Raw genomic sequence first — 12,678 nt, forward strand, 5'->3', positions numbered from 1 at the left:
AGGATTTTAGCCCAAAACAATCACAAAAAACTCCGCATTTTTCTGGAAGGACGGTCTGTTTCTAGATGTCTCTGTGTCCATGTTGTAGTTTCTAGATGTCTGTGTGTCCAGGCTGTAGTTTCTAGATGTCTGTGTGTCCAGGCTGTAGTTTCTAGATGTCTGTGTGTCCAGGCTGTAGTTTCTAGATTTCTCTGTGTCCAGGCTGTAGTTTCTAGATGTCTCAGTTTCCAGGCTGTAGTTTCTAGATGTCTCTGTGTCCAGGCTGTAGTTTCTAGACGTCTCTGTGTCCAGGCTGCTGTAGTTTCTAGACGTCTCTGTGTCCAGGCTGCTGTAGTTTCTAGATGTCTGTGTGTCCAGGCTGTAGTTTCTAGATGTCTGTGTGTCCAGGCTGCTGTAGTTTCTAGACGTCTCTGTGTCCAGGCTGTAGTTTCTAGATGTCTCTGTGTCCAGGCTGTAGTTTCTAGATGTCTGTGTGTCCAGGCTGTAGTTTCTAGATGTCTGTGTGTCCAGGCTGCTGTAGTTTCTAGATGTCTCTGTGTCCAGGCTGCTGTAGTTTCTAGACGTCTCTGTGTCCAGGCTGCTGTAGTTTCTAGATGTCTCTCTGTCCAGGCTGTAGTTTCTAGATGTCTCTGTGTCCAGGCTGTAGTTTCTAGATGTCTCTCTGTCCAGGCTGTAGTTTCTAGATGTCTGTGTGTCCAGGCTGTAGTTTCTAGATGTCTGTGTGTCCAGGCTGTAGTTTCTAGATGTCTCTGTGTGTCCAGGCTGTAGTTTCTAGATGTCTGTGTGTCCAGGCTGTAGTTTCTAGATGTCTCTGTGTGTCCAGGCTGTAGTTTCTAGATGTCTCAGTGTCCAGGCTGTAGTTTCTAGATGTCTCTGTGTCCAGGCTGTAGTTTCTAGATGTCTCAGTGTCCAGGCTGTAGTTTCTAGATGTCTCTGTGTCCAGGCTGTAGTTTCTAGATGTCTCAGTGTCCAGGCTGTAGTTTCTAGATGTCTCTGTGTCCAGGCTGTAGTTTCTAGATGTCTCAGTGTCCAGGCTGTAGTTTCTAGATGTCTCTTGTGTCCAGGCTGTAGTTTCTAGACGTCTCTGTGTCCAGGCTGCTGTAGTTTCTAGATGTCTGTGTGACCAGGCTGTAGTTTCTAGATGTCTGTGTGTCCAGGCTGTAGTTTCTAGATGTCTGTGTGTCTAGGCTGCTGTAGTTTCTAGACGTCTCTGTGTCCAGGCTGTAGTTTCTAGATGTCTCTGTGTCCAGGCTGTAGTTTCTAGATGTCTGTGTGTCCAGGCTGCTGTAGTTTCTAGATGTCTCTGTGTCCAGGCTGCTGTAGTTTCTAGACGTCTCTGTGTCCAGGCTGTAGTTTCTAGATGTCTCTGTGTCCAGGCTGTAGTTTCTAGATGTCTCTGTGTCCAGGCTGTAGTTTCTAGATGTCTCTGTGTCCAGGCTGTAGTTTCTAGATGTCTCTGTGTCCAGGCTGTAGTTTCTAGATGTCTGTGTGTCCAGGCTGTAGTTTCTAGATGTCTCTGTGTGTCCAGGCTGTAGTTTCTAGATGTCTCTGTGTGTCCAGGCTGTAGTTTCTAGACGTCTCTGTGTCCAGGCGGTAGTTTCTAGATGTCTCTGTGTGTCCAGGCTGTAGTTTCTAGATGTCTCTGTGTGTCCAGGCTGTAGTTTCTAGATGTCTCTGTGTTCAGGCTGTAGTTTCTAGATGTCTCTGTGTGTCCAGGCTGTAGTTTCTAGATGTCTCTGTGTGTCCAGGCTGTAGTGTCTAGATGTCTGTGTGTCCAGGCTGTAGTTTCTAGATGTCTCTGTGTGTCTAGGCTGTAGTTTCTAGATGTCTCTGTGTTCAGGCTGTAGTTTCTAGATGTCTCTGTGTGTCCAGGCTGTAGTTTCTAGATGTCTCTGTGTCCAGGCTGTAGTTTCTAGATGTCTCTGTGTGTCCAGGCTGTAGTTTCTAGATGTCTCTGTGTACAGGCTGTAGTTTCCAGATGTCTGTGTGTCCAGGCTGTAGTTTCTAGATGTCTCAGTGTCCAGGCTGTAGTTTCTAGATGTCTCAGTGTCCAGGCTGTAGTTTCTAGATGTCTCAGTTTCCAGGCTGTAGTTTCCAGATGTCTGTGTGTCCAGGCTGTAGTTTCCAGATTTCTGTGTGTCCAGGCTGTAGTTTCTAGATGTCTGTGTGTCCAGGCTGTAGTTTCTAGATGTCTCCGTGTCCAGGCTGTAGTTTCTAGACGTTTGTGTGTCCAGGCTGTAGTTTCTAGATGTCTCTGTGTCCAGGCTGTAGTTTCTAGACGTCTCTGTGTCCAGGCTGTAGTTTCTAGATGTCTCTGTGTCCAGGCTGTAGTTTCTAGACGTCTCTGTGTCCAGGCTGTAGTTTCTAGATGTCTCTGTGTCCAGGCTGTAGTTTCTAGACGTCTCTGTGTCCAGGCCCTGAATGAATCTGTGACTGCAGATTGTAATGTATTGCAGGCTTGCAGTTTCTCTGCCGACTGTGGATCTAAAGGTCTTCACGCCCACCACCCCCGAGACTGTCTGTACCACCTGAGAGACTGGAGCGTGTCCCGCCTCCACCTGCTGCTACAGGTAACACTGAGCCGAGAATAGCGGCATGGTGGCCCAATGGTTAGCTCTGTGGCCTTACAGCAAGAAGGTTTTGGTTTTGGAATTCAGTTCGGTCCGGGCCTTTTTGTGTGGAGTTTGTATGTTCTCCCCATGTTTGGGTGGGTTTCCTCCGGGTGCTCCGGTTTCCCCACCATCTAACAACATGTACTAGGTTCTCCAGTCTGGTCCCTTGATCAAGGCACTGACTGAGTTCTGGAGTTGGTCCCTGGGCGCTGTAATTGGCTGCCCACTGCTCCCTTGAAGGATGGGTTAAATGCAGAGAATGAATTTCGCTACATGTATGTGTATGTGACAATAAAGTACCTTTACCTTTACCTAATCGGCCGTCTGACAGTCTGGTGAGGTCGGTGACTCGAGTCTGGTCGGTGTGCTCCGTGCCGTCATCCGTCCGAGGGGCCGTCGGCCTTCATTTTGGCTGATTTGACATGTATAATCGGGGGGGCGGGCACTGCCGGCAGTCAGACTCAATGACTCATCTGATTGGTGGAGAGCTAACCAGGAAACGGGGAGCAGGATGAGCGTGACTAGAGTCTGATAATAAATCTGATGAAAATCTTTTAAACTGACCTTTGTTGATCTGAAATGAAGACAGATTCAGCAACTGCACGGCCTATTTCTCTCTTAAAATGATTTCAGAAACACGTTTCAGTGGGGGCGGAGCTAGTCTCTCAGTCCAGTGGGGGCGGAGCTAGACCCTCAGTACAGTGGGGGCGGAGCTAGACTCTCAGTACAGTGGGGGCGGAGCTTCATCACGGGGCCCTCTGCTACCAAGTCAATTTAAAATTAAAAACAAACAGTAAACTAGAACTGCAAGCAGTTATGACGGGGCCCAAGCCACCTACGCCAGTCGCCCCTGACGCCCCGGGGAGCGCGCGAAAGCGGAACCCGAAGCCGGGCGGCGGGGATGCAAACGGCGGTAAATATCGAGAGGCGCGAGCCGCGACGTCTGCGGCACGTCGCCGTTGCAAACGTAGCGGTCAACAGTTCACCTCCATGCATATACAGACTACCTTTAACAATGATATACGGATAGGATTGGAGATGAAAAGTTCAACTGACATGTTACCGCGATCAGCTTCGTGGGAAATTAAGAATCAATGCCACCGACATAACCAATCACACTATGACAGATGCTCCACTTATGAGATAAATGAATGGAGCCTACTGGCAGTCTGGCACTCGGGGGTGCTCAGTATTTTAATCGGCGCCTATGAATGGTGTTGATTTTGGATTGAAAAAGTGAGAGAAAAGAGTTGCATTTGTCCACTGAAGGTGGTAGAAACTTTGTCAAGTGGGTTAAGAAGTTTGTTTATTGTAAAAAACCAGGGGAGCACACAACAGTAAAAAACAAAATGTAACGGTAGGAGGAAAACATCAGCAATTATTGAGAAGTGTGAGCTACAAGGTCTGTTGACATTTCCATTGCAAATATTCCATTAACATTGAGTAAAAGTGCCAAAACATATCTGCCAAATTTGGTAAAGAGCCTCAGAGCCGCATGCCGAACGAGCACTACAAGTTTCGTGGTGATTGCTTTTACTGTGGCAGAGATATTGCATATGCAAATTTCCCATTTAAATGCATTGAGTTATTGGCCAAAACAAATAAACGTTGCTTGTAGCGCCCCCTAAAGGCCGATCTTCGCCAAATTTGGTACAGATCATCATAGTGGCATGTTGAACAATGATCTCAAGTTCCTTGCTGATAACGTTTAATGTGGCCGAGATATGATATGATATGTGTGTGGCAGCTAGCTATGAAAATTTGTTTGGTCGTCAAATGCGCATACTTTAATGTAGCAAAATTCCTTGAGTAACTTTTGGTCAGATCTATCTGGAGATGCTACCTACCAGGTTTCGAGCTGATCCGTCGCACGGCCTAGGACGAGTTCGAAAAAGTTGGTTTTGCGCATTGCGCGATATTGCGAAAATGATTTTAAACAAAAATGGGCGTGGCCTATATCATGTGATTCAGCTTGATTCAAGGAACACGTGGATGTAAGGATTTCTAATGTGAGATGTGTAATGTGGGAGTTAACGGCAAAAAAACATTATAGCGCCACCTAGTGGTCCACATGTGTAATTTTTGGTAGGTGTGGTCCATGACCCATTGTCTATCTACCCTGTAAATTTAAAGTTGTTCACGTTAGTGTAAGTGGTGAATCTAGACTTGGGTCCCATAGGCCACGCCCACTTTGACCCCTCAGTGCCCCACTCTAGAGATGGCCTCAGGAGTCTCCCTAGATGGTACCCATCAAATTTTGTAAAAATCGGATGAGCCGTTCATGAGATATAAACTTTTTGTAATTGTAGCGCCCCCTAGTGACCAATTTTCATAAAGCCCTGCTGTACGAACGGCGTAGCTTTGCTACCGCCGTTTCTTCCAGACTCGGGCTTGGACCCCTAATGAAGAAGAAGAAAAATCAGTAGAAAAACAATAGGGTTCCACAGCCCTGCTGTGCGAACCCGCGGAGCTGCGCTAAAGCGGGACCTAAAGCATTACATGGGGGGGCAAACATTGGTGAATATCGAGAAGTTTGATCCGCAAGGTCTGCGGTACGGTGTGAGCCGCGACGTCTGCGGTACATTGCTGTTGCAAATGTAGTGGTTAACAGTTCATCTCCATGCATACACAGACTACCTTTAACAATTCTCTACAATAAACAAAGTTCTTAACCCCCCTGACCACAGGGGACAGCAGAGAGAAATGAGAGAGTGACTGAGAGGGTGGAGGGGGGAGGCAGGTGTGGTGGTTGAAGGAGCAGGGGAGATGGTCAGGTTGTTGTAAATGGCGTCATAGGCGCTGATTTATGTTTTCCTCCGTGGGTGCTCACAGGCGCACGCCCTTTAAAAAAAAGTAGTCAAAAATGGTTTGCATTTCAGAACCTTACGAAATGGACAGCAGCCGACGCAAACACACATGCCTTTTAACTCAATAATTAAGGTGTAAAGTAGGTTTCATCTCAGGACAGCGCCACTTCTCACAGATACAGATAGCATTGGAGATGAAAAGTTTAACGGACACGTAACCGCGATCAGCTTCATGGGAAATTAAGAATCAATGCCACCGACATAACCAATCACACTATGACAGACGCTCCACTTAGCACCAACTGCAATGTTTAATTTTAAATGAATGTAGCTTACTGGCAGTCTGGCACACGTGGCTGCTCAGTATTTTAATCGCCGCCTATGAATGGTGTTGATTTTGGATTGAAAAAGAGTTGCATTTGTCCACTGTGAAGGTTGTAGAAACTTTGTCAGGTGGGTTAAGAAGTTTGTTTATTGTAGAAAACTAGGGGAGCACACAAAAGCAAAAACCAAAATGTAACGGTAGGAGGTAAATATCAGTAAATATTGAGAAGTGTGAGCTGCAAGGTCTGTGGTACAATCCCACTGCAAATATGTCATTAACAGTGATTGAGTTAAAGTGCCAAAACTGGGCTACGTTGATTATAGCGCCCCCTAATGGCCGGTCTTCGCCAAATTTGGTACAGAGCCTCAGAGTGGCATGCTGAACGAGCATCACACGTTTCGTGTTGATTGTATGTACTGTGGCAGAGATATTGCATATGCAAATTTCCCATTTAAATGCATTGAGTTGTTGGCCAAAACAAATAAACGTTGCTTATAGCGCCCCCTAAAGGCCGATCTTCGCCAAATTTGGTACAGAGCATCATAGTGGCATCTTGAACAATGAACTCAAATTCCTTGCTGATAACATTTAATTTGGCCAAGATATGATACGTGTGTGGTAGCTAGCTATGAAAATTTGTTTGGTCGTCAAATGCGCATACTTTAACGTAGCAAAATTCCTTGAGTAACTTTTGGTCAGGTCCATCTGGAGATGCTACCTACCAGGTTTCGAGCTGATCCGTCGCACGGCCTAGGACGAGTTCGAAAAAGTTGGTTTTGCGCATTGTACGATATTGCGAAAAAGATTTTAAGCAAAAATGGGCGTGGCCTATATCATGTGATTCAGCTTGATTCAAGGAACACGTGGATGTAAGGATTTCTAATGTGAGATGTGTAATGTGGGAGTTAAAGGCAAAAAAACATTATAGCGCCACCTAGTGGTCCACATGTGTAATTTTTGGTAGGTGTGGTCCATTACCCATTCTCTATCAAGCCTGTAAATTTAAAGTTGTTCACTTTAGTGTAAGTGGTGAATCTAGACTTGGGTCCCATAGGCCACGCCCACTTTGACCCCTCAGTACCCCACTCTAGAGATGGCCTCAGGAGTCTCCCTAGATGGTACCCATCAAATTTTGTAAAAATCGGATGAGCCGTTCATGAGATATAAACTTTTTGTACTTGTAGCGCCCCCTAGTGACCAATCTTCATAAAACGCGTGGGGGACCTCCAGAGGGTCATGTCAAACAAGAATCTAAAGTTTGCCGTTGTTAGCATTTATTTTGGCTGAGATATGGCAAAGTTGGTGTTTTAATAGTTAGCTACACAAATTTGTTTGTGCGTAATATACGCAATTTTTATCCTATAAAAATTCTTTTTATTAACTTTTTGTCAGGTCGGTCTGGAGATGCTACGGTCCAAGTTCCGTGCAGATCGGTCGCACGGTCTAGGAGGAGATCGAAAAAGTAGGTTTTTGATAAATCGCGATTTTTCACGAAAAAAATCTAGGCGGAAATGGGCGTGGCCTATATCACATGATTCAGTTGGATCCAGGGAAAATGTGGATGTATGGTTTTTAAATGTGCGGTGTACGGTGTGTGAGTTATAGGGCCAAACGTGTTTTTTCTGTTATTGCGCCACCTAGTGGTGGAAGTGGGTGAATTTTTGCGCCTGAGGTCCTTGCGGAGTTTGGGACCAGTCCTGGAAACGGCAAACCCCCACCATGTACGGTTTAGGCTGTAGTCGGAGTTTTAGGCGGAGAAGAATAATGGAAAACCAGTAGAATAACAATAGGGTTCCACAGCTCCGCTGGAGATGTGAACCGCGTTGCTTTGCATACGCGGTTCCCATGCCCCCTCGGCCTTAGACCCCTAAATATGTGATGAATGCATGTTCTGATGTGTCACTAGTTGAGCCCAGTGAGCCTCTATGTCAAATAAATCACAAAGAAAAAACACCAGTTTAACATGTTAGTATTGATGAAGAAAGAAAGCAGCTAGCCGGTCCAGTACCAATGTTTCAGCACCACGGACAGCAACAGCTGATGGACAGAGATGGAGCTGAACAGCTGTTGCTGTCCGTGGTGCTGAACAGGCCAAGAGCTCTCAATCAGCGCCAGACTATATAACTGACATGGCTCTATTATCTATATGTTTGATAAGAAGAGCTGGATCATCACAACGTGAGATCATATGCAGTAATCAGCTTCTTTCAGATAATAACGGGTCACTTGGCGAGGGCCCCGTTCTCCTCAAGTAACGCAAGATCGGCGCCGTTTGAGGGGCCCCTAACTGGCTCGGGGCCCTGGGGCGACCCCACCCACGCACCCACACTATCTCCAGTACTGCGTTTCGGTGAACTATTTTAGTACAATATGAGATTGTATTCTGAACGAGTCGCCATGACAGTCTGGCTTTCAATTTCAGGAGAAACCAGACCCACGTGACGCGTTCGTCCAATCAGCTGCTGGTTTTCATTTTTGGGGCGATAATACAGATTAGTGCCGCCTGCTGCCAAGGAGACGTATTACATCTCACGTTACAGAGAGAAATATTATCAGATCCTATCAGAAGTTATCTCACCTTACAGAGAGAAATACTATCAGATCCTATCAGAAGTTATCTCACCTTACAGAGAGAAATACTTTTATGAAAATCTGCAGAATTCAGCCGACTGTTTTTCTGCTAACGGTGGAGACGTGTTAACACTTTGATTTTAACTTTTAAAATTAGTTTAAAATCGGTGTGTGTGTGTGTGTGTGTGTGTGTGTGTGTGTTTGTGTCTGTGTCTGTCTGTCTGTCTGTCTGTGTGTGTGTGTGTGTGTGTGTGTGTCTCAGTATTACAGAGTGTCTCCTTCCTGGGTGGAAGCGGCCAATGGCAGCTCAGCTCACATCAGTCAGACAGGTGAGGTGTGTCTGTTATACTCACCTCCATGTCTTGGTTATATTAATGTTCTCCCCTGTGTCAGCGCTGTCTGTTTGTTGCAGTGTGTTTGATTCTGGAGCTGAGAGACGACGGCAGCCGCTCGGAGGAGCCCTGCGGACGCCCAGCGCCACCCGAGTACCGAGGGCACTGCCAGTAAGTTAGTCTCCACCCGTCTGTCTGTCAGTCTCCACCCGTCTGCTGTCAGTATAGTCTCCACCCGTCTGCTGTCAGTATAGTCTCCACCCGTCTGCTGTCAGTATAGTTAGTCTCCACCCGTCTGCTGTCAGTATAGTTAGTCTCCACCCGTCTGCTGTCAGTATAGTCTCCACCCATCTTCTGTCAGTATAGTTAGTCTCCACCCGTCTGCTGTCAGTATAGTTAGTCTCCACCCGTCTGCTGTCAGTATAGTTAGTCTCCACCCGTCTGCTGTCAGTATAGTCTCCACCCGTCTGCTGTCAGTATAGTTAGTCACCACCCGTCTGCTGTCAGTATAGTCTCCACCCGTCTGCTGTCAGTATAGTTAGTCTCCACCCGTCTGCTGTCAGTATAGTCTCCACCCGTCTGCTGTCAGTATAGTTAGTCTCCACCCATCTGCTGTCAGTATAGTTAGTCTCCACCCGTCTGCTGTCAGTATAGTTAGTCTCCACCCGTCTGCTGTCAGTATAGTTAGTCACCACCCGTCTGCTGTCAGTATAGTTAGTCACCACCCGTCTGCTGTCAGTATAGTTAGTCTCCACCCGTCTGCTGTCAGTATAGTTAGTCTCCACCCGTCTGCTGTCAGTATAGTCTCCACCCGTCTGCTGTCAGTATAGTTAGTCTCCACCCGTCTGCTGTCAGTATAGTTAGTCTCCACCCGTCTGCTGTCAGTATAGTTAGTCTCCACCCGTCTGCTGTCAGTATAGTCTCCACCCGTCTGCTGTCAGTATAGTTAGTCTCCACCCGTCTGCTGTCAGTATAGTTAGTCTCCACCCATCTTCTGTCAGTATAGTCTCCACCCGTCTGCTGTCAGTATAGTCTCCACCCATCTTCTGTCAGTATAGTCTCCACCCGTCTGCTGTCAGTATAGTCTCCACCCATCTTCTGTCAGTATAGTTAGTCTCCACCCGTCTGCTGTCAGTATAGTTAGTCTCCACCCGTCTGCTGTCAGTATAGTTAGTCTCCACCCATCTGCTGTCAGTATAGTTAGTCTCCACCCATCTTCTGTCAGTATAGTCTCCACCCGTCTGCTGTCAGTATAGTTAGTCTCCACCCGTCTGCTGTCAGTATAGTTAGTCTCCACCCGTCTGCTGTCAGTATAGTTAGTCTCCACCCGTCTGCTGTCAGTATAGTTAGTCTCCACCCATCTTCTGTCAGTATAGTCTCCACCCGTCTGCTGTCAGTATAGTCTCCACCCATCTTCTGTCAGTATAGTTAGTCTCCACCCGTCTGCTGTCAGTATAGTTAGTCTCCACCCGTCTGCTGTCAGTATAGTTAGTCTCCACCCGTCTGCTGTCAGTATAGTTAGTCTCCACCCATCTTCTGTCAGTATAGTCTCCACCCGTCTGCTGTCAGTATAGTTAGTCTCCACCCGTCTGCTGTCAGTATAGTTAGTCTCCACCCGTCTGCTGTCAGTATAGTTAGTCTCCACCCGTCTGCTGTCAGTATAGTTAGTCTCCACCCGTCTGCTGTCAGTATAGTCTCCACCCATCTTCTGTCAGTATAGTCTCCACCCGTCTGCTGTCAGTATAGTCTCCACCCGTCTGCTGTCAGTATAGTTTGTCTCCACCCGTCTGCTGTCAGTATAGTCTCCACCCGTCTGCTGTCAGTATAGTTAGTCTCCACCCGTCTGCTGTCAGTATAGTCTCCACCCATCTTCTGTCAGTATAGTTAGTCTCCACCCGTCTGCTGTCAGTATAGTTAGTCTCCACCCATCTTCTGTCAGTATAGTTAGTCTCCACCCGTCTGCTGTCAGTATAGTCTCCACCCGTCTGCTGTCAGTATAGTTAGTCTCCACCCGTCTGCTGTCAGTATAGTTAGTCTCCACCCGTCTGCTGTCAGTATAGTCTCCACCCGTCTGCTGTCAGTATAGTCTCCACCCGTCTGCTGTCAGTATAGTTAGTCTCCACCCGTCTGCTGTCAGTATAGTTAGTCTCCACCCATCTTCTGTCAGTATAGTCTCCACCCGTCTGCTGTCAGTATAGTTAGTCTCCACCCGTCTGCTGTCAGTATAGTCTCCACCCATCTTCTGTCAGTATAGTCTCCACCCGTCTGCTGTCAGTATAGTCTCCACCCGTCTGCTGTCAGTATAGTTTGTCTCCACCCGTCTGCTGTCAATATAGTCTCCACCCGTCTGCTGTCAGTATAGTTAGTCTCCACCCGTCTGCTGTCAGTATAGTCTCCACCCATCTTCTGTCAGTATAGTTAGTCTCCACCCATCTTCTGTCAGTATAGTTAGTCTCCACCCGTCTGCTGTCAGTATAGTCTCCACCCGTCTGCTGTCAGTATAGTTTGTCTCCACCCGTCTGCTGTCAATATAGTCTCCACCCGTCTGCTGTCAGTATAGTCTCCACCCGTCTGCTGTCAGTATAGTCTCCACCCATCTTCTGTCAGTATAGTTAGTCTCCACCCGTCTGCTGTCAGTATAGTCTCCACCCGTCTGCTGTCAGTACCATTTAGTCTCCACCCTTCTGCTCCGTTAGGGTGCACTATAAGGAGCGATTGGTGGAGCTGATCAACCGTTGCCGTGCCGACCCGGCAGTCCTGTTCAGCGTGGCGGAGATGAAGGCGGAGCTTCAGCGCTGGAACACCGCCATGCCGACCAGGAAACCAGAGGAACCAGAGCCGCTGTACGCACACCGCCTACGCATGGTACGTATATACATATATAGATACATATATATACAAAAATATACTATATACACCGCCTACGCATGGTACGTATATATATATATATATATATATATATATATATACTATATATACTATATACACCGCCTACGCATGGTACGTATATATATATATATAACATACTATACTATGCCTATATATATATTTTATTAGTGATGTGTTGTGATGTTTAATCAGCCAATCACAGTGCAGCATTCTGTCTGTGTGTCCTCAGACTCTGACCAACAGCGTTCCTCTCAGGAAGCAGCGACGCTCTGACATCTAACCCCCTCCCGGCAGCTGTCTTCATCACCGTAGCAACCACTAACTTTAATTTAAACGGAGACGAAGTGCTTCTGCTGTGACTTCAACTGTAGCGTTCACGTTTCATCCTCTCGGTTAACAGTGTTACTCTGTCCTGGTGGAACATGGTCGCTGTAGTTTTTAGGTACTTTTTACTTTGGGTAATGTTGAATGTGTAGTTTTTGGTTGGTGATTTGCTGAGTCATTCCACTGCTACATGTAGCTACATGTAGCTACATGTAGCTACATGCTAACGCCATGGAAACCTGTCATCTTGGCTGCTAATGGCGTTAGTTTCTCATTCCTTCTGGAACATTCAGTCCAGTTTGTAGTTTTTCATGATGTGAGCATGTGCAGAACAGACGCCATCTCTGACAGCTCGCTACGGCTACACCACATGGACAAAACACACAGTTACCGACCGACGCCATACGATATATATATATCTATATATATATATATATATATATATATATATATATATATATATATATATATAGATATATATATATATAATGATAGTAACAACCTACTGATGGTTATAGACAGCATACATGTTTTTAGATCAAATGTTTTGTGAATAACGGACAAACTTTATTTTTTTCGACATACTATACTATGACTTTTTATGACTTTTCGACACTATGATTGTAGTCTGACTTCTCTATCTGTAAGTTTTCTGAGAGTTATGTATGTATTATCTGCTCTGACTATTCCTACGTTGAGACAGATATGAAGATATAACGGTCCAAATGATGAGAAAAAGAGACCTAATGTTCGGGGAAATAGCATTTTTTTTAAATTGTAACTTGTCACATATATATTTATGTATGTATATATATGTA

The 12,678-nt window shown here is 46.2% G+C and overlaps 1 protein-coding gene across 3 annotated transcripts in view; it reads left to right on the forward strand.

The window, feature by feature from the left end:
- si:dkey-181m9.8 (E3 ubiquitin-protein ligase RNF31) overlaps positions 1 to 12,272 on the forward strand; it is a 24,936-nt gene extending 12,664 nt beyond the window's left edge. Inside the window, exons 14-18 of one of the 3 annotated variants that reach the window (XM_031319175.2) lie at positions 2,457 to 2,570; positions 8,578 to 8,649; positions 8,727 to 8,818; positions 11,344 to 11,512; positions 11,766 to 12,272. In XM_031319175.2, coding sequence (XP_031175035.1) covers positions 2,457 to 2,570; positions 8,578 to 8,649; positions 8,727 to 8,818; positions 11,344 to 11,512; positions 11,766 to 11,816 — 498 coding nt within the window. In that variant the 3' untranslated portion in view covers positions 11,817 to 12,272. The remainder of the gene's footprint in view (positions 1 to 2,456; positions 2,571 to 8,577; positions 8,650 to 8,726; positions 8,819 to 11,343; positions 11,513 to 11,765) is intronic. The other 2 variants (XM_031319176.2, XM_031319178.2) reach the window with 2 other exon arrangements.
- The last annotated feature ends 406 nt before the right edge of the window (positions 12,273 to 12,678 follow it).

Source organism: Sander lucioperca, chromosome 9 (genome assembly GCF_008315115.2).
Source record: "Sander lucioperca isolate FBNREF2018 chromosome 9, SLUC_FBN_1.2, whole genome shotgun sequence".
Lineage (NCBI taxonomy): Eukaryota > Metazoa > Chordata > Actinopteri > Perciformes > Percidae > Sander > Sander lucioperca.